At 39.9% G+C, this 22,185-nt stretch overlaps 1 protein-coding gene, 1 long non-coding RNA gene and 1 pseudogene across 3 annotated transcripts; 1 reads left to right on the forward strand and 2 right to left on the reverse strand.

Annotated features, from left to right (window-relative positions):
- Window positions 1-8,121: 8,121 nt before the first annotated feature.
- LOC143554183 (UDP-glycosyltransferase 90A1-like) lies at window positions 8,122-10,443 on the forward strand. Its single transcript, XM_077044013.1, has 2 exons — window positions 8,122-8,953; window positions 9,657-10,443. Exons 1-2 carry the CDS (start codon window positions 8,171-8,173, stop codon window positions 10,296-10,298), a joined length of 1,425 nt encoding a protein of 474 aa, XP_076900128.1. The 5' UTR covers window positions 8,122-8,170; the 3' UTR covers window positions 10,299-10,443.
- A 1,909-nt stretch (window positions 10,444-12,352) lies between these two features.
- On the reverse strand, window positions 12,353-17,541 carry LOC143554198 (putative cyclic nucleotide-gated ion channel 16; annotated as a pseudogene). Its single transcript, XR_013138952.1, has 7 exons — window positions 16,995-17,541; window positions 16,604-16,858; window positions 15,624-15,979; window positions 14,978-15,089; window positions 14,640-14,876; window positions 13,871-14,268; window positions 12,353-12,763 (listed from the first exon to the last, which is right to left on the reverse strand). The product of XR_013138952.1 is annotated as a putative cyclic nucleotide-gated ion channel 16 (transcript).
- A 2,364-nt stretch (window positions 17,542-19,905) lies between these two features.
- Window positions 19,906-21,932, reverse strand: LOC143554184 (uncharacterized). Its single transcript, XR_013138949.1, has 4 exons — window positions 21,831-21,932; window positions 21,080-21,180; window positions 20,528-20,600; window positions 19,906-20,208 (listed from the first exon to the last, which is right to left on the reverse strand). It is a non-coding gene; the product is annotated as an uncharacterized LOC143554184 (long non-coding RNA).
- Between the last annotated feature and the right edge of the window lie 253 nt (window positions 21,933-22,185).

Consider the following 22,185-nt stretch of genomic DNA (forward strand, 5'->3'; position numbering starts at 1 on the left):
AATGGAAATGATTCTCCTTATCACATTGACGCTGATGGTCTTACATTTATACTTAATGAACTTTCCACACTGATATGCCGGTCTTCACCGCATACATAAGTGGGAAAACAAGTCGTTGCATGTGGAAGGCGGCAAAACCCGCATAAACACAGAACGACAAATTTCTAAAGAAAATATAAGGAAAGCCTTCACGCAGGTCAGTCATAGGTAAAGTTTGATCATCCTACTAAATGAAAGTGCCGGTCCTAACCGCACAAATCATGATAGAGGACACCGAACTAACCTATTGACAACCGCGCGTCGAACGATTAATTTATTCAAAACACTGATGCCGGTTTTCACCGCATAAATAAGTGTGAAGAAATCGTTGCGTGTGGAAAGCGGCAAAACCCGCATAAACACAAAAAACGGCAAACCTTCACGCAGGTCAGTCATAGGTGAAGTTCGGTCATCCCACTAAATGAAAGTGCCGGGCCTAATCGCACAAATCATGATAGAGGAAACTGAACTTTAACCTATTGACAACCGCGCGTCGAACGGTTAACTTATTCAGAACACTTAGAAAATATCTTCAAGGAAAAAATGAGGAAAACCTCCACGCAGGTCAGATATAGGTAAAGTTTAGCCATCCTACTAAGTGCAAGTGACGGTCTTACCCGCACAATCACGAAAGAGGAAGCAAAACTTTAACCTATTATCTGCCACGTTGATAGGTTAACTTATTCAAAGTACTTAAGAAATTGCTAAGTTAAACTAAAGTATGCACAAGCGAATCATATATTGTTTATGCGGCAAAACAAGTGCCAAATTAAACTATAATATGCATGAGCAAGTCGTATAACGTTTATAAAGCAAGAGTGACGGTCCTACCCGCACAAAGGATTTACATTCCATAAAAATTCAAGTATTACAAGAATGGCCGGGTATCTACCCGCCTACAAGAGTGTAAATCTATACAAAAACATAAACCTATCCTAACAGTGGAAAGGGATCTAAAGGTTCAAGCTTCAGGACCACTTCCTCCAAACCCACTTGTACCCGCACCATCACTTGGCTGTGGCGGTTCAAGTAAGGTCTTGAGAAGGGTTAACCCATCATCAGCAGCAGCAACTTCGTTCACCTTCTCCACCACTGGATGCGGGAAGGCAGCATACTGGTTCACTGCTTGGTCATAAGCAGCTTCAGTATCCACATCATATAAAGGGAAGTTGGAAGGCGGGATGCCCTTCTCAACGAACCCTAGACCAAGCAGGAAGCCAGCCTTTTCCCCATCCTCATGAGAAGCGTTGAGGGCTGCGCTCATGGCATCATCATATGATGTGTCCGTGAAGACCCGATGCACAACCTACAAAACAAAAATACAAGTATCAAAACCTTTTCTAAGTATAAAGAAAAGCGTGAAGACATTATGAAGCTAAGCTTACCTGCGACAACGCTTCTCGTAGAAGCCATTCCTTGGTAACCAGAGCCTCCTGGAGGGCAGCTTGAGCTTGGTTACGGGCGCGTTCGGCTTCACTTTTGTTAAGGTTGGCAAGCAACACTTCCTTAGCAGCAGCCTCTTCAACGCCCTTTAGCTTACGCTCAGTATGGTCAAGCATACCCCTCTGGTCAAAGATTTCTTGAAGCTTCTTGGCGTCTTCCATGGCCAAGGCGTCATGAGCCTGCTGGAGCCTCTCTAATTTGGCTTTGAGCTCCTAATTCTCGGTGCGTAGAGGCTCAGCAACAGCTTCAGCCCTGTTGACCCTCTCAGTTGCGTTCTGAGCGGTTTCCTTAGCCAACCGAAGCTGTTCGTTAACAGCTTGGGCAGCCTTGGAACGGGCCTCGAGACGGGCCTGAACTTCAACCTCAAGGGCCTTGAAGGCCTTCTCCTTCTCCGCAGCAACGGCGGAGAGCCTCCTGTTCTCCTCCCGGACAGCCCGCGCCTGAGCTACTTCTTGGATACGAGCTGCTTTTAACTTGTCGTTTTCACGACAAAGCAGCTCGACGCGCGGCTGCATCCGGGCAAGGAGAATTCGAAGCTCGTTTGTCAGCCTACCCTACTGGTAACTTGACATAGCTTCTCCCAGTGCACCACTGGGGGCGGCGTGGCGCGCCCACTCGACGCAGTCCACAGCCGTCCGAAGGGTGGTTCCCCGGCGGATGTTCCACCGTGGAACAAACACCTCATTCGAATCCGACACTGCAAAAACAAAACGCAGTTAGGAAAAGATGATAAAAAAAAAAACATAACAGGCCAAAATAACCCTACGCACCTGTAGGGTCGACGATAGGCCTGTAGCCGCCAAACCCATCACCCGAACCTAACGGATATCCATCCAAGAGGTCAGGCAGATGGGAAGGAGGCAGAGATTGGCTAGACGCCCCAACCCCAAACATACCTGCTGAACCGGCCGGGGGCGAGGTGGTCGCCGGTGCCGGAGGCGCGGTTGAAGCCGCCGTCGTAGGAACCAACGGAGGTGAACTCACCGGAGGTGAACTCACAACCGTGGTCGCCGCTGCGGAAGAGCCCGCAGAAAAACTCACCGCCGGCTCAGTGAAGGAATCAGTGAATATGGCACTGACAGCCGGCGGAGACGACGTCACAGTTGGAACAGTTGCCTCAACCGAGTGAGCAACTGAACCAACACTTGAAGCAGGCGCAGCCGCTTGGGTTATCGCCTCGGGTAGGTTGACCAAACCTACCGTCATGGGTCCAGAAGTGCTCCTCCCCGCTCCACCCTGGAATGCGGTTGCATCCACGCCTGCATGAAGACAACATATTTAAATATAATGGCGGAAAGATATGAAGTTAAAGTTAAAGTTTACACTTACGAGTCCTCTTGAGCTTGAATGTGCGAATAGGCGGGGACGAACCCGATGGAGCCGGCCTCTTCATGCCGGTCACCGTCGTTGTACTAGGCTGCCCGGAGGTGACAGCTGTCTCAACCTCCGGAACGGTGGTCTCATCACCACCAGGGTTCCCCGCCACCTCTTCACTCTCGGTCTCCGACTCTGACCGATTCCCCTGATCGGCAGTGGAGGCAACCTTCGCCTTGCCCTTCCCGCCGGTAGCCTTCTTCTTCCTCGCCAAGAATGGACCATCTGCGGATTCCTCATCAGAAGATGACAAAATTAGAGGAATTCCCGCAGAGGTTTGAGCATTGAGAGGGCGAGGGTCAAAAAGTTCTTTACCTGGCCGCCTGGCGCTCAGGATCTCGTGGCCTGGCGGGTAGACCTCCACGAACCGATCCGCCGTTTGCTCAAGGATGGGCAACTCGTTCTCATCTAGAGCACGAGTACCCATCCGAGCGGGACCATCACTCTCTCGCGGCTGCAGGAGAGACTGCAAGTCGTTTCCCTATGAAAACAAAAAGAAAAAACGGTTAGAACAAAAACCCTAAATTAACGGATAATATGAAGCATACCGTAAGGGACGGAGTTCAAACCGTATTCGAGGACGATAGGAATCTGTGACGCCTTCTTCCACACCCGGCTCATCCCGAGCATCACCATCCCGGACTCCGCAAAGCGGTAAACCGGAGACTAGATCCGGGAAACCTTGGAGAACCATTCCGCCTCCTGGTAGTTGGAGGCGTGAAGGTTCGGGAGAGCTCTCCCGTTCTTGAACGTCATCGCTATGGGGACGACGCGAGCGGAGATATAGAAGAACTCCCGCTTCCAAGATCAAAGACTGCACTCGGTAGCGCAGATCTTCAAACCCTTGATCCGATTGACCAAGGTATACCACCCCTGGATGCACCTCCAGGAATAGAAGGTCATCAGGCGGTCAACATGGGGCTCCACACCCAGAATGAGACACACCCACTCGAAATGGCGGATCTTGGCGATCGCCAATGGGTGTACCTCAGTCAGATGCACACCGTGTCTCTCCAGAACACGGTATACAAACTTCGTCAATGGGAACCTGAGATTCCCATAGACGAAGAATGCAGCGTACACCCCTATCTTGCCCTTGGGGGCATCATACACCGTCTGATGAGGTGCAGGAAACCCAGGCTCGAAAGGCTCGAGCATGAACTTCCTGACGACGTACTGATAGAGGTCGACCGGAAGAGCACACTGGCACTCGCCAGCAGTACTCTTGTCATCCTTGTCCGACGTGGACGACGGATTCTCGAGGTATACATCAGACTCCTCGACAGTAACCTCAGGATCATGAGAAGACATGTTTGGGATGTAAACAAGAACGATTTCAGGAGAATGCTCGACAGAAAAGTTAGAGTATTCGCCGGAAATCGTTTAGAAGAAGAAGAGGTGAAACTGTGAGTTGAGATGCAACCTCTCCTCCCTTTATATACTCATCGCAATAAATGCGATGAATTTAATGCGGAAGAGAGAGGAAAACGCTGGTGCAATGAAACTATGACACGTGGAAAAAGCAAGCTGGCAACAGCTGTTGACAGGACGCGTGCCGTAAACTTCGCGGCCACGCGCCCGAAAACTCGTGCCCACGCGCCTGAAAAAGCGTCTGGAATGACCATATACTGTCACGTCGTCATAACTTCCTGCACGTCCTGACACTGTCAGAAGAAACCGTCGGATGACGTTTCAACAGTTTGGACTGTTCTTATCCTTTCACCAACTCTTCGAATTTCAAAAAGATTTAAAAAGATTCAAAAGTAAGCGGGACTATACCCCTTACCTTGGCAACCAAGTAACTATAAGACAGGTGCGAGTACAGTGTTAAGGCAAAACCTTTCACATACTTAGCACCTGCAGGGAATTGAAGCCAAGAATACCTCGGCGACCAAGTAACTATAAGACGGGTGCGGGTACAGTGTCAAGGCAAAACCCTTCACATACTTAGCACCCGCAGGGAATTGAAGCCAGGAATTCATTGGAAGTAAAGTAACTATAAGACGAGTGCGGGTACAGTGTCAAGGCGAAACCCTTCACATACCTAGCACTCCGCAGGGAATTGAAACCAAGAAGGATCTTCAGGGCCATGCTTGCGGAAATGGGAATAACATCCCCGCATAGCGGGAACGTCGAGAACTAGATTGTTTGAAGCTCCAAGATGGAATTGGTTGTTTTAACATAATTGATCACTATGTTCAAAACTACCAAAACCTCATGGAGAATCTATACAAGTGGAACTCAACGCTCCTGACTTGCGAGGAGGTTACAGACCTACCCGCATCATACCCAAAGATCAAGCAAAAAAGTCGGGAATTTCTGCACGTGACATTAGGACTTCCGCGGGTAGAATACCCATGGAAAACCTTAAAACTAAACCCTTTTCAAAACCCTTTGCTTAAGCCCAATAGTTCACCTCACTTATTAACAATTCATGAGAAGAACATTGGACTGGGGGGACTTGAAGAGGTAGGTCCCAGCAGAGCCGAGTTGGACCCGCAAGACTCACCTCAAAGAGGGACGTCTGCGCAGTTGAACCCGCAAGACTCACCTTCAACAGGGACGTCTGCGCAAAGGCTAAACTCGCAAGACTCACCTTGAAGAGACGTCTGCGCAGAAACCAACTGGATCCGCAGGACCCACCATGCTCAGAGACGTGACGTCCTTACGCGCAGTACGCAAGCTGTTCCCGCAGGAAAAGCCTCCCAATGGTCGACGTACTCCGCCTGTTCCCGCAGCAACGGATACTAGCCATCAGGGAAGGCTACCCGCGCAGCAAGGCTACACGCACAAGGCACTTAACTCTTAAATAATTCAGTAATGTCACCTGAAGAAGGAGTGAGCAAGCCGGGAACACTCCCGCACAAAGCCGGGAACACTCCCGCACAAATGAGCAAGTCCGTACGATACTGGAGGATCTTTTGTACTGTACCTGACGAGGTATGGACAAAAGATCTGACCAAAGATACGACAGCTCACTGACAACAGTATGACGAGCAGCACGCTCTTGTACTGTATGTCACTATCAGCCGCTGCCTACTCACCAACCTGTCAGAGGACGTGCATAGCCTGCAGTTGGTGGAACAGGAATAGTACACAGCCGGCCTGGTCACTATCAGCCGCTGCCTACCCACCAACCACCAGCATGGCACGTGCGTAGCCCACAGTTGGCAGAACAGGAATACTATTCAGCCGGCTGTACCTTCTTGGAAACCTACATTCGGCTATAAATACTCCAACACCTTGGAATGGTATGGACACATTACATTACCTTATCACATCTTATCTTTTCTAGCAATCTCTTAATATACACTTATATTCAAGAGCAATCTAGTCTGATTCTCACGCCGGAGGGTGGTCACAAGGAGGTACCCCCCCTTCTCAGTGACGAGCTCACGGTGTCTGTTTTGCAGGTCATCAGAAGAACCATCTTTGCCGGACCTAACCCCTCGTGGGAAACATCTATTTAACCCCCAGATTATCCGTAATCTGCCCGGGGTCAATTAGTGTTTCTTGAGGGTGGTAAGTGTTTGTCTCCTTGTCCATTTACCGGAATGGTGGTGCCATCCCCGACAATGATATTATGTAAAACTCCATTTCTAAAAAGAGATTGAAAATTACCCGGATTATTTGTCATGTGAGATGTAGCCCCGGTGTCCATATGCCATTGATCGGGTAGATTGAGAGACATAGTGTATAAGGCTTGCTCAATGTTGGTAGGCGCATAAGCAGCCGTGAAAGCATTACTCTGGTTGGGCCGTGGACCAAGTATACATGTGTTATGATTTGGCCGAGCTTGTGTCGGATAGGGGCAGGGGGGATTGGTCCAAGAAGTTTGAGTGGACCGATTGGATGAGTTGGGATGTGGCATCCACGGAGTGTTTGAAGAATAATTATTTGGATAATTATTTTGTGGTAAGGAGGGTAGTAATGATTTTGACCATAGCTGATGGGGTTATGGTTGTTGTATCCAGATCCTCGACCTCGTCCCCAATTATTGCATCCACGACCACGAGATATTTGTGAATCCTTGCCTTCCCATTCTCATTAAACGATTATATATACAATACAAGGAGATCTCTATAATAAGAGATAATATTCTGTACAATCACCCTCATAATATCATACAATCTATACTATACATATATATATATAAAAGTCTATTATAAAGTATAGATAGATAGAATGATCAAATTTGTGTAATTATGCTTTTATCTAGTTTTATATTAAAGTATTAAACTCTCACCGGGTTGCAGAGGTCGCCACGGGTGTTTTAATTGTTGGTTCGGTGTTGATTATTTATAGAGATATAAAGTCATACAAATTAAACTAAAGAGCTACATGCCAAAAAGTCAAATAAACATAACAAATCAATTATCAACATTAAATACTCTTTACTGCACATTTACCAATAACGATAAAAGTTATATTAAAAATTTTTAACCTTATAGGGAAAACATCGACCATTCACGTGCCCATCACATGCTTTCCGGATCTCTAATTAGAGATGAGATCGGGACCGTACCAGTAACGACCGGTCCCGGTCCTGAATTCACGAATTTTTGTTACCAGTACCGGTACTGAAATATTCGGTTCGGTACCGGTACCGGTACGGGACCGGGATTGAAGGTAAAAATTTGGGAAATACCGGTCCCGTCACGTACCGTACCGGTACCGGTACCGAAAATTAAAACTTTGATACCGATTCGGTACCGGTACCAGTACCGATTTCGCTCATCCCTATCTCCCATACTCTTTCTACACCTCCCTTTATTATATCTTTCTTTTAAGACCGGACACCCATGATCACTATGACAAATCCGTCCGAAGAACAAAAACGTAATGATTAACCAACTCATCCATAAAAAAGATTTTAAAGTACGAAACTCGAACATACAACCTCCCGTAAAAAAAGACATGGGACTACCCCAGAACAATTAGAGCATTCACATTATGTCTTTCATAGTTATGTGAGTGAGTTCTCTATATTATATGAATAATTTTAAGTGGTTGTGAGTAAAAAGAAAATTTGCTATTTATAAATAAATTTTAAGAAACATTATAAATTTTCTATAATTTTTTAATATTTTTTAAAAATAATTATAAATGAAAGGAGAGAAAATAAGTATATTATAAATATAAAAAAATATTATTTAATTAAACATTAAAATATAATATTTCTTTAATGTGATTATAGAGTTTAAGATAAAAGAAAAAATAAAAATACTCTTAGCCTTTGGTCCTCTATATATATTCACACATATTCACTCTCTAACCACCCACCACCACCTCCGGCCGCCACCAGAACAAAAATATGACGATATCTCCACCGCCACATTTCGTTGTCTTCCCATTCATGGCACAAGGCCACACCACCCCACTCCTCTACCTCTCCCGCATCCTCTCCGACCGCCACATCACCGTCACCGTCATCACCACTCCCGCCAACTACTCGGCCGTCAAATCAACGTTAAAAAACGACTTCATCACCGTCATCGACATCCCATTCCCGAATAACATCCCGGGAGTCCCACCAGGCGTAGAAATCACCGACAAACTCCCATGCATGTCATCCTTCATTAACTTCGTCGAAGCCACCAAGCACCTCCAACCCGGGTTCGAAAACCTCATTCGGACACTCCCAAATGTCACATGCATAATATCCGATGGGTTCTTAATATGGACTCAAGATTCCGCAGATATGTTCAACATTCCGAGGCTAATATTTTATGGGACCAACATATTTGCAATGACTATGTGTAATATTATGGCGCAGTTTAAGCTGCATGCGGGTGTTGGTTCGGACGATGAGCCGTTTCCGGTACCCGGGTTTCCGAGGTTTAAGTTGACGGCTAATGATTTTGACCCGCCATTTAATGAGTTGGACCCGAAAGGTCCGGGGCTAGAGTTTTTGGTTAGGCAGCAGGAGGCGATGGCTAGGAGTTGTGGTATGGTGGTTAATAGTTTTTATGAGCTTGAACCGGAGTTTAATGAGTATTGGAACCGGAACTATGGACCGAAAGCTTGGTTGGTTGGACCGTTTTGTGTTGCTAAAGCGCCTGCACCGGTAGTTGGGTCTCAAGGAGTTCCGACCAAGGTAAATGAGTCGAGTTGAGTTAGGTTGGGCTTGGGATCGGGTTGCTTGAAGTTAATTAATGAGCCAGCTCGCGCGGTATGGCTTGGTTTGTTTATCTTAATGAACTGAAATGTAAAGCTCGAGCTTGGCTCATAATTAAAAGTTTAAGTTGGCTTGTTAAAAACTCGAGCCACCTTGATTTAATTCAGCTTGTTTATATTAAAAAGCTGGACTACAAGGCTCGAGCTTAATTCATAAAAAGCTTGAGCCAGCTCATGGATCGGTGATCCGGTTCTTTTATATTTTAATTTTGTGATATATAAAGACAAAAAGTAATAATATTTCTAATTATAATATAGTATCATATCATAATATAACATACTGTGATAATATAATATGGAAATTTAATAAATACAGCTTATAATTAAATTATATATATTAAAAACATAGCATTTAATTTTGAATTGTTTTTTTATTTGAATTAAAATTTAAGTTTTTAGCCCTGAGCTAGTGGTGTAGTATTTGTTTCTTTAAAAATGATGTAGCGGGTTCAAATCCTTGCAAAAGCAAGGTTAACGGGATTTTAAGTAGAAAATTTGTTGTTAAAAGATTGAAATTTGGGTTTTAATTAAAACAGCTTAAAAGAATTTGTCACACCAGTTAAAACACGTACATTAAAAGTTTATTAATTTTGTCCATTCACAAATTTCAAACCATGATACAGATGATTGAGAAGCCAACATGGATCCAATGGCTTGACATTAAGTTAACAAAGAACGAGCCAGTGTTATACGTGTCATTCGGGAGTCAGGCAGAGGCGTCCCCCGAGCAGCTACGTGAAGTCGCGGTCGGGTTGGAAAAGTCAAACAAAAGCTTCATTTGGGTAGTGAAACCGAAGCAGTTGCAATTAATCGGATCAGGGTTTGAAGAGCGGGTAAAGGGGCGTGGTAAGGTTGTGTCGGAATGGGTGGACCAGATGGAGATCTTGAAACATGAGGCCGTGATAGGGTTTTTGAGTCATTGTGGGTGGAACTCAGTGTTGGAGAGTATGTGCGTGGGCGTGCCTATACTGGCAATGCCGTTGATGGCAGAGCAACATTTGAATGCGAGGATGGTGGTGGAGGAGATTGGGATGGGGTTGCGGTTGTGGGCCAAAGGTATGGTGGCACGAGGCGTGGTTGGGGCGAATGAGGTGGCAAAGATGGTGGTTGAGTTGATGGATGGAGAAGGCGGGAGACGGGTGAGGAAGAGGGTAAAAGAGGTCGGGAAGAGGGCGTGTGGTGCGATGAAGGATGGTGGGTCGTCGTCTGTGACATTAGGCTCGCTTATTGATCATGTTTGTAGCAGTGTGCATTCGACGATATGAATAGGCCTGAAACGATAGTAACCGGTTTGGTTTTAGTTTTATATGTTTAAGGCCAATTAAGCATGTTTAAATATTTTTATATTATATATCTTGACAGTAATCGGTCCGGTTTTTAGCATGCTTTACGTGCACCTTTGAACTCTAATCATGATGCCGTGCAAATCAGCATCTCTCATATCATACAACATACATGAATACATGATGCAACACATTGTTTAGGAAAACTTAGTTTGGAAAAGTATTTATCGTATTAAGGGCGTGTGTAGTGGTTTTATTGGGCGTCAACCGACCTCACATCAACCAACATGGGTGTTAAAACTGTTAAACTTTTAGCTGGTGAATCAAGAACACAAACACGAGATTTGATTAACACACGATCGACTCTTTTATTAAGAAAACGACTAACGAGAAAAACTTAATAATTAACTAACACAATGAACCTAGGGTATATATAAACCCACGGTTCCAATCCTACACTAACTCAAATACGTAATTTGAATCCAAAACGAATAGGACTAAAGATAAGACTGACTTATCTATAATAGTAAACTAATTATTATTATATTAAATATACTTTAAGATTCTAGAAGCCTTCAATCTGATTTGGTGTTGAACACGTTTAACAAAAACCACCACGCAAGGAGGGGGTGCCAAACCCTCCTTTGCCTAGGCCTTATCAAGCACAAAGGGTCAGAGAAGGCGGGTGGTTGGGTGTGGGGTGGGGCCGTGGGGGGACTTTAACAAATCAAGTTAAAACCACTTCACAATTATTAAATTCAAAAACCGTTACAAATTATTTAGGTGACATTTTAAGTTATATTAATCTTTAATTTAAACCGCTACACGTAGTCTAATATTAATTATATGTTGCATCATGTATGAATTTTTAACTGTGAACACTGAACAACTGCCATTGCGTATGTTGGGTTGCAAAATGTATCAAACTATTTAAACTTTTTGATGCAGATATATAAGTTCCATCTTTTACCATATGTGTTACCAACTACATAATAGCCCACCACACATGAATATATTTTTGACAAAGGAATATATCCGTTTATTTAACCATGCATGAGTACTTGTTCATTTAGATAATATTTTTGTACTTTTTATTATTTTCTTATGATTAATATCATTCACATTTTATGTTCAAATTTACCTAGAGAGCAATAGACAAAAGTCTTCTAAAATATTTATTTACATTAACTTCTATATTGAAAACACCGATGGATGAAAATGCTTTAACAATATAGAAAATGCATTTCTCTATATTGTCGAATGTCGACCGGGTCTTCCTTTGAACCCATCTTTGCTTTTATTTCTAACTGGAATATCTTTGGGGGACCATTAACAAATGAAACGGTTTCTTGGTTAAAAAAAAAAAACAAAGGCGACGCTCTTTAAAGTTGACTTTGAGAAGACTTTCGACCTCGGGATTTCTTCAGTGGTGTTATGCTTCACATTAACTTTCCCTCAAGTTGGAGAGTTATGACTCGTGGGTGTCTCACATCAACTTGTAAATGGTACACCAACTAGGAATTTAATAGCAAGAAAAGAGTAAGACAAGGTGACCCAATCTCATCCTATATGTTTATCCTAGCAATGGAAGCTATTAATATCCTCATGAAAAAGCTTCTTGCTAGCTCAGCTATATATCATGGGATTGAGACCCTTCATGATGAGTCTTCTTTAACACACCTATCTTATACCGATGACGCCATCATTCTTGGTGACAGTCTAACTCAAAATATCTTGCGAGACTTCTACATTGTTTCTTCTTAGCATCTAGTTGCCATGGTGTGGACCCATACTCTTTGATCGAATAAATATAATCGGTGCGAGAAAATATGTATTTTGAATGAACTTAAATCAAACGACAATTAAGTAATATTAAATCAAAACATTTTGATTTTAGTTGTAAAAGAAAGAAAGAAATCAATAGTTCTCTTTTGTGTACTACAATCTTTGAAAGATATGGCCAAATCATTTTTTGAGAGTGTATATGTGAATTGTAATCAATAATTCATAAAATCAAACAAGATAAGTTATCTTATGTTCATTTCACAAAGTTTTAAGGCTAATCTCTTTCTATATGCCTTTTAAATAAACTAAAACAAAATCGAATATTGTATTAACGTTTCAACCCAAACCCGACCCATGTTGACTTTCGACTGACTTAAGAGAAATCGGGCTCATCTGGCTTAAACAATTTGGGCATGGAAGAAGTAGAAGAACCTACAACACCTTCCTTGTGGCTAATTCCTTTTCTGGTATTTGCAGCAAATCTTGAGGCCAAAATAGTAGCTCCCAAATGCTGGGCATTTTGGTCATTATCTTCGTCATTATAATCTTCGAACAAGCCTTCTTGTCTAGCTAATTCTTCAGCCAGTTTCTTCCTCTTATGTTTTCTCCAAGCAGCTTGTATTAAGCATGCTCCCCATGTCCTCCACTGGTGCGAGTAGTACCTGATTCCAATATCAGCCCGTTAAGTCCATTCGGGTTATGTGTTATTTCTTACGGGTTAAACTCAAATACATAAAACCACTTTGTTAAAGAAGTTCATATTAACTTTTTAATAATAGAGTTTTTATGATCAAATTCAATATATTACACCGACGGTCCATGTGCTTTGGCTCAAGTTTTGGATTTCGTCCTTATGGTTTAAAGCTTTCGTAAATGTCTTTGGATCCGGTAAGAATGTAAGATTACTATTTTGCACTTTACAAAATGTACACTTTAACCACTTTACTAGTTTACACTTTTAAAAATTATAGTTTAACCCTTTTTTTATTACTATAATCATTATAATAAATGTGAATGATGATAACAATAATTGTGAAAAATTAAATTACTTAATCAAACAAAACAAAAGTAAATAAATTGTAAAAAATATATATTTAGTAAACTAAGAAAGTTGATGGATAAAATAGTCAGTTTTAAAAAAATTAAATGATATCTAACTACTGTTGGTGGAAAGGATGTAATGTGTTACAACTTTTCAAATAAATGATGTTTTTAGTGATTAAGTGTTGAAGTTAGAGGAATAAATAATAAAGAAATATATTTTTGTAAACTAAATTAGTTGTTACTAATTATTAAATTTACATAAAAGAGTATAAAATAACAAATATAAAAAGAATAAAAGGAAAAAAAGAAAAAAGAAAGAAAAGATTTCTGGGAATTAAAAATCTTGTCCTTCAGTTGTAGGTGTAAAATTGTCATTGTAAAATTGTTTTACAAAAAAAGTAACAGAAAATTTATTTTAACACACTCACACACACTATGTATTAGCTTGGATTACTCAAGCGAAAAATCAAAAATCGAAAACCCAATTTCGGGTTTAATCCAAACGAACCCAAAAAACCAAAAACCACACTTAAATTTCAAAAGGGGGTTGCGGCGCAGCTTGTTGCCCGTTTGCCTGCCACTTTATTGTAATCGTTTTATAGTAAATTATGTCAAATAGGGTTATTTTATTACTAAATTTCAAAACTAAGTTTCGTATTATTTCAATAATCATTCTTATCCGTTACCCAACCAGCCCCCACCGGTCCCATATTACCAACCATTACCTGAACGCGTGTTGCAGCTTCTTGCTATGAAGCCGTTTAAACTGTTTAGCCACGAATCTTAAATCTTCGGCTCGAAGTGCAAACGCTTCAACTTCATTTAAAGCTTTAACGGTTCGAGTCGAGGAAGGAAGATTAACGTTTGACTCGGGAGTCAAAGCCCAAGTCAACAACTCTTCACCACAAAAGTCACCAGGTTTAAGAGTTATTGAATTAAAAAAACCAGACCGTCCTCCATTGGTTGTGGAACTCTCGAGTTGACCACGTATCACAAAAGTCATCTCGTTGACCGGGTCCCCTTCACGAACCAAATGTTGACCTTTTGTGCTTAATGATTGAACAAGGTGTTCACATATTGCATCTAAGAGTTGATCATCATCCATTTGTGAAAAGAATGGAACCTGTTAAAGAAATACAAATTAAAAAATACGAAACTAAAACAAATTAAGAGTATAAATGAAGGGTTCATGAATGAACATAACTGAACATAGATGGACGGACATAACTGAGCTAAAAGTCTAAAACCAATTAAAAGTAAATGCAAACAATAATGTTTTGGGCCTAAAAGCTTATTACAACTAGACTAAACTGTAACAAGCCTAACAAATTAAATAAATCTATTAACGAATGTAAACTAGCTAACATAATGGAACTTAAACAAACGAACACACACGAATTTAATTGACCGTACGTTCGCAAACATAAATGAACAAACGAGACATGTGTTCATGTTCGTTCCTTTAACTAAATGAACAAAAGATAATAAACTTACACGGCGAACGAGGGCTAAGCAAAGATGCCTTTGAATTTGTCGTCTTAAATCCAAAGGTAGAGCACGAAGAATATCTTCTTCGTCTACTCCTCGTGTAGCAAGCCATTTATATTGAACGAATCTACGAATTTTATCTTGTAAATCAGGCGGCAATTGTCGGTGTCTCATCCATTCTTCAGTGTCTCTCCTTTTCACCCTCCACTCTTCCAGTCTGGCTGTTGTAGATTGTAGGTATGTCTTCACAACACAAATGATCACCCAAAAGTTTATAAAAATATGAAAAAACATACGAGTGTTTTTATTTCTTTTTTTGAAGAAAGGATACATTTAGTATTTACCTGCATATTTCCAATGAGCAAACAGAATATAACTAAGCCTCCAAGGCAGACGGTGCAGCCAAAGAGTGTTTCTCCCGTACTAGTACTCGTCTCTAGATTTTGGCCATACGAACTGCATAACATAATCGAGTGGTTTAAATGTTTTTCACAAAAAAGACACAGCTAACTTGTTGTGCCATGTGGATACTTTAAGAGGTTGATTCATGTTTGAAGTTAAACATGCACTTTGATAGTCATTATGTGATAAATGAACGAACAAGAACACATGTATCATTCATTAATGTTCGTGAACGTCTGTTTATGTTCGCTTGTTTGCATTTGTTTGTTTCCGTATTCATTTAAATTATTAGGCTCATTAAAATTTAGTCTAGTTATATTAAGGCCCAACAGATTGATATTCACATTTAATTTAAATTGGTGTTTGCTTAGTTACGTTCAATTATATCCGTTCATCTATGTTCAGTTATAATCGTTCGTTTACGTTCGTGAATTGTTCGTTTATACCATTAACTAACGAACATGAACACATTCATTTTCTCAATGAATGAACACGGACAAGAAAACCTCGTTCTTTAATTATTCGTGTTCGATCGTTTGTTGAGTTAAAGTTAAACGAACGAGCATGAACATCTCAAGTAAACCATACCTTAGACTTTTCAAGCCGAACCAAAAGCAAAAGAAGTACTTTTCAAAGAACTTTGCAGATGTAACTCCTTCAGCGAAAGCAGGAGCATACATCCCGAATGTAAAATTAATAGGGCTAATTCCACCAGCACTGCAATTGCTCAAAACTTCAGTTTGTTCCAACCACTTATCACGACCCGGTTCATCCACATGGTCACAATCAAAATACACACGGTTGCAGGGATACGTCACGTTTACCTCCTTCAAACATTCTTCTTTCCAACATGAGTATTGTCGTTCGATAGCCAGTAGATACCATGTAGCTCCAATAACCTGCACTGGCAATAGAAAAACAAAATAAATAACGGGTGACAGGGGTCATTGAAAGAAATGGGTTGGACCTGTAGGCCTGTAAACTTATTGAACAATCAGTGAACCGTTTGCGGGAAGTTCGTTCATATAATAAACGAATGAACATGAACAAAACTTTTTGTTCATTTAGTTAAACGAACGAGCATGAAGATATGTTTCGTTCATCCGTTTATGTTCATTTAGGTTTGTTAGTTTACGTTTATTTAAGTTTGTTAGTTTGTGTTCATTTAAATTGTTAGGCACATTTCGTTTTAGTCTGTTTTATTAGGCTTTAGGCCCTCCATCTTTACTTTTAACTGGTGTATGTTCAGTTATGTCCGTTCATCTATGTTCAGTTATATTCGTTCATTTATGTTCGTGAACTGTTCGTTTATACTTTGTATTCCTTCAGTTCGTTTACATGCCTAGTGATCAGCAAACATTTTGTGCGCTACAAACTCGTTTTATTTAACAAACTTACATCATTGCAGTAATTCTATAAACTTTGAAATCATTTATATAGTTAACACAAATTAAATGTCGATTCTTTATAAAAAAGGTGCGTTTTGGGGCAACCAAACCTGACCCATACTAAAAAAAAACATTTTCACCCGTTATCCAACCATCCAAGTTCTTTTAGTGTATTGAAGCAAGGTAACTAATACATTGTGAAAAGACTATACAGCAGAGTTTGCTTACATGACTAGCAAGCATATAGAGCATGATATAATAAGCAGCACCCGCCCAAGCAGTTTTGGCAATCACACCAGTCGTTTTTGTAATGCGTTGGTTCAAAGGAAATATGACAAACATTCTTGGAATATATTGAATGATGATAACCAGAGAAATTGAATGGTTCGTGTGAGCAGCTGTCGTAACAGCTGGAATAACAAACCAAATGAAAAGCTGCAATACACAAATAAATAAAATTTGTATGATTGTTAATATAAAATCTAATAGATTCCAAAGCATAGAAATGATGTTCCTAATAACTAACCCTAACCGAACAGATTCGCACCAACAATAATAATCATGAACATACCTGAGGCAATGGAAGAGCGGCAGCTAAATCAACAGCAAAGCCCGTTCTCAAATACCGAAGAGCAATCTTCCGGATCCATAACCTGAATCCCCCCTCCCAAACACCCTAGAATTCGGTGCCACATAAGCCGTACGAAACTTGATAAAAATATGAATAAACGATATCACATCAATCAATGACCGCCAACCGTAATAATCGCAGCAAAACTCATAAACCGACCGCATACAATATTTACGCTTAGCGATCTCGGGAACAAGGAAATACAGCGGGTCAACGAATAGAGCGTTGAGGCAGGTGATCAAGAACATGTAGTTCCATCGGGTGATGAATTGACCGCCCGGATCGAAGATTTGAGTCCACCATGAGTCTTTTGATTTGTTGGGAAATGTGGAAGGTGTGGGTTTGGAGATGATGGTGGTTGATGGAAGACGAATGTAACTCATGGTGTTCGGGGTTCCATTGAAACAACATCGTGCAGATTGGTGTTTGGTTTTCATGGAGAAATATGAGACCATAGGAGAGAGAGGGAGAGAAAGATGGAGGAATTAACGGTTGGCATTAAGAAGCGCCAAGTAACAGAATTTTATAAGGGTGGCAAAACCAACCCAAATGGATTGTTTTGGGTCAAAATGGATAAACTTTTAAAGTAAAATTGGTTAGGATGAATCATATAAATTCTTCAAGTGAGTCAGGATGGGTTGGAAATATACAAACGAGTTTCATTTATAGGTTAAAATGAGTCAAAACAAAATATCCAAGTTATCCAAAATTTATCTAATTCAAAATAAAAAAAACTATCACGTGCGAAACAAAACTCATCCGAAACCCAAAAAAGCGATCAAACGAAACAAAAACCCGAACCGACATAAAACGAAACTGAACCGAAATAGAAAAACCGGCCAAAACGAAAAAAAACGGGAATGAAACCGAAAAACTGATCAAAACGAAACAAAAAAAGCGAAATGCAACCGAAAGCTTACCAAAACTAAACAAAAAAAACCGAACCGACCAAAACGAAGCAAAAAACGAACGAAACTGAGTTGAAATAGAAAAAACGATCAAAACGAAACAAAAAAAACGATTATGAAACCGAAAAAGCTGACCAAAACGAAAAAACAAACAAAAAAAAGCGAAATGCAACTGAAAAGCTGATCAATACAAAACAAAAACACCGAATCGACCGAAACGAAACACAAAAACCAAAACGAAACTGAACCGAAAATAGAAAAACGACCAAAGCGAAGCAAAAAAAAAAGTGAAATGCAACTGAAAAACTGACCAAAAACAAATCGAAAACACTGAACCGACCAAAACGAAAAAAAAACCCAAAACGAAACTGAACCGAAAATAAAAAAACGACCGAAACGAAACAAAAAAATTTGAATTGAAACTAAAAAACTGACCAAAAGGAAACATAAAAAAAACTAAATGCAATTTAAAACCGGACCAAAACGAATCAAAAACACCGAACAGACCAAACGGAACAAAAAACTGAAACGAAACCGAACCAAAATAGAAAAAACGACCAAAACGATACAAAAAAAACAGATATGAAACCGAAAAAACTGGCTAAAACGAAAAAAAAGAAGCTAAATGCAATCAAAAAGTTTACCAAAACGAAACAAACAAACTGAAACGTAGCCGACCAAAATAAAATAAATGAATTGAAACGAAACAAAAAAACGAAATGAAACCGAAAAAACTGACTAAAACAAACTGAAACCGAAAAAAACCAAGAAATCGAAATCGAAATCATTGAAACGAGGCAGATACCGAAACCGACCGAAATGAAAAAAAAACAAAACCAAACCGAAAAAACCACGAAAAACTCGAACCTGAACCGGTACAAAACGGTTTTTTTTTTATATATATATAATGAACGAGGATGACGTGAGAAACATTTTAGTTATTTTACATTTTGCGTTTTTTATTTATATTTTAAGTTATTATTTTTTAATAGTTATTTTGAATATTCTTTTGAGTGGTTTTAAAAACTCTTTGTATGTTAACCTTCACTTGGGTCAAGATGCATTAGCTTTACCCATCTTGACCCATATTCATCCTAACCCTCTATTTTAAATATCCATCCTGACCCATACCCATCTTGATCCATCACCCAAATCCAACCCAACCCACTCCCATTGCCACCTCTAGAATTTTAAACATGTGGATTATAAAAAATAGCGTTAACGGGTCAAACTGAGTTCTGGTTTGGGTTGGTAAATATGTAACATTTTTTTGTATTCAAATTATATGCAGTTTTGTATGTTATAAACATTTGTATAAAATATTGATATGTTTTACATATAAAATTTGTAGCTGCTTGTGTGTAAAAGTTCCGGATTGGTGATCAGAGGCCCAAGTTCGAACGCTTCAAACAAGTTGTATTTCTGAAAACAAAGTATCGTTAGTCTCGTCAGAGTGGCTGCAGATTTTTTGTGACCAATCTTCGACGTGAGGGGATGCAATATGCCTCCGGAATAACCACAAGGCAGGATAGGCAATTATGTTAGTAGGTGTTTTCTGGGCACGTTTCCCACGATCTCATTGTGGCCGATGGACCATATTTTGGATCGGGTATGAGCATTATTTAGGAGCATATCCTATAAAGTATGTATTACTAGTGTAACAATCGACCTATCATAATTCATATCAACCACATATCGTTTGTTTTGCCAATACTTTCTCATAACCTCTTTTTTTGTTGCCCGGGTGGAGACATCCCAGAATCCATAATTAGATTACACGCACTCGAACATGTTTAACTGTGAAGTTCTTGTTTCAATGGCACTCCATATGACCAAAACACGTTAATGATAATTGAGCTTGGGCATTCTTTAAAAGTTCTAACATCTGTCATGTCTATAGTTAATGTTAATGTGAAATTTGCCTAAAGTGGTACAAACTCAAAAGCAACATATAAACTTGATATCATACCCAAAGAATCTTTTGACCAAAACAACCTGGGACGCTTAAAGACGTTAACAAATGTTTTAGACGCCTAAAAACATCATGAACCAATTACCGATAAAAATAAACCATCAAACATTCACTCAATCATTCATCACTACATAATAAACCTCTAGTATAATATCCAAATCTGTTCGCAAATGAAGGAAATTGTTACCAAAATAGAAAAATGCACTTAGCTTAGCTGGTTTAAGAGGCTAAATCATTTGCAGGTTCCTTGATGTTCAAGCTTCACCATACATACCTGAAAAAAGAAAAAAAATATTGATTTATAAAACGAGAGAGAGAGAAATATACTGCCGCGTATTTCACACCAATGTTTTCTGTTTCAGATATTTCAACTACCTATTGTCCATGTAAATTCTAATATATGCAACGTATTAACCACTTAACTAACACCAACTGATACTGACTTAACTTACTAAGTAACAGAAACAGCCGATGGGTTTAACCCACTCGGGCATCAAAAGATTGATTCAGGTTATGTTTTATTTCTAACGGGCCAAATAATAAAGAAAAGTGTTCAAATGCATGCCAAAAGACGTATTACAAATGAAATCTACCTTTTGCAGATTTCATTAAGGTTCCGGTACCCGTTGTAGAATATGAACCACATCAAGACAACAACCAAAGCATCTACCATAAGTTAAGCTAGTCAAAAGACTTGAATTAAGGTCAATGGCATGAAATGCACATCAAAGATGACAAGTTCCACCCGTTTATTTACTAATGGGTCAATTTGGGTTGTTTAACATATTAAACGGGCCAAATAAAAACATTAACTAAAAAAAGAAACAGCTTGGCAGGTTGATGGGTAATAACCGAACATGACCCATTTAATCCATTAATCTAAATGTGTCAACGGGTTGGCGGGTTGATGGGTAATAATCAAGTTGTAAACGTGTTAATCAGGTTCATGAGTAGTAAAAATACGGTCTAAACATGTCATAAACGAGGTAATGACTCGACCTATTTACTAAACAGGTTGGCGGGTCGACCTGTTTAACTAAACGAATTAAACATGACAACCCATATAAATAAACAGGTCAACCACAACCTGTTTTAAAAAACGGGTCAACTATGCAAACCCAAAATCTGATTATTGAAAAGGATACTGAACAAGTAACGCTCCCACGGGTCCAACATGTAAAGTCCAAAAGTGACATTGTAAAGGTAGATTTTTCGTTGAGCCCAGTTCATAGACATTATATCAAACCTACAAATATACACACAAAGTTAAAAAAACAATGTACAAATAATAAGAGAATGGCATGGAGTACATAATATACATGTGATATTCCAAGCTTGCGGTGCACGCATATAATGTATATATGTGTGAACCCTCGGGTGGGCAAAAGTGAAATTGCACTAATTTTGACGTTATTTTACTAATCTCGTGAAATACCGTTAAAAGTGGCAGAAAAACAAGGGTACATGCACCAATCGGTCGGTGTCCCGATGGTTGAGTGTTATGTGTCTTATGTCCAAGGCTTGATGCAAAACTACTATCGAGCCGGGGGTCTAACCGGAAGCAGCCTCTCTATCCCTATAGGGTAGAGGTAAGGCTGTCTACATCTTACCCTCCTCAGACCCTACCATAGCTTTGCTATTGGTACAATGATGATGATGATGATATTCCAAGCTTGAAACCACAAGATATTTGTTTTTATACACCAAATACTATAAGCTTATAACTTATAAGAATCCAGATCTAAACTCGCAAATATGATGAAAAAATCGGATGTAATCACTTATGAAAATAAAACAAAAGGTAATTAGACTATAGCGATGGTGGGTTGATTTCAAATTGATTTAAATCACACAAACATAGGATTTAATGTAAAACGATGAGAGCGAGAATCCAACCTGTAGTGGTAAACCTTTCTTTCGATTCAGTTGAGAGATCGGGCAAGCAGGAATTCGGGTCGGATGCGCCGGCCCAATATCACCTATGAAACGTAATAATAACGCACGGAGTAAAGTACTAAAATGGTACTTAAGTTATGGTACCATGTTGCCCAATATAGTTAGTTACAAATAGTAGTTTTGTTGGTATGTACAATTGTACATTTTTCATGTTTGGTTTTATTTTTCATTTCTCCTAATCCAGATCCAACCGATTAATACAAAGGAACGTCAAAGACTTCTCACAAATAATATTTTTAATCCATAACCGAAAAGTTGTTAAATAGAAAATTGTTTCGAGCGCGCCATAGGTTCC

The sequence above is a fragment of the Bidens hawaiensis genome, unplaced genomic scaffold (assembly GCF_021521415.1).
Source record: "Bidens hawaiensis isolate Kalapana, Puna unplaced genomic scaffold, B.hawaiensis_p1.1 tig00017565_1, whole genome shotgun sequence".
Classification (NCBI taxonomy): domain Eukaryota; kingdom Viridiplantae; phylum Streptophyta; class Magnoliopsida; order Asterales; family Asteraceae; genus Bidens; species Bidens hawaiensis.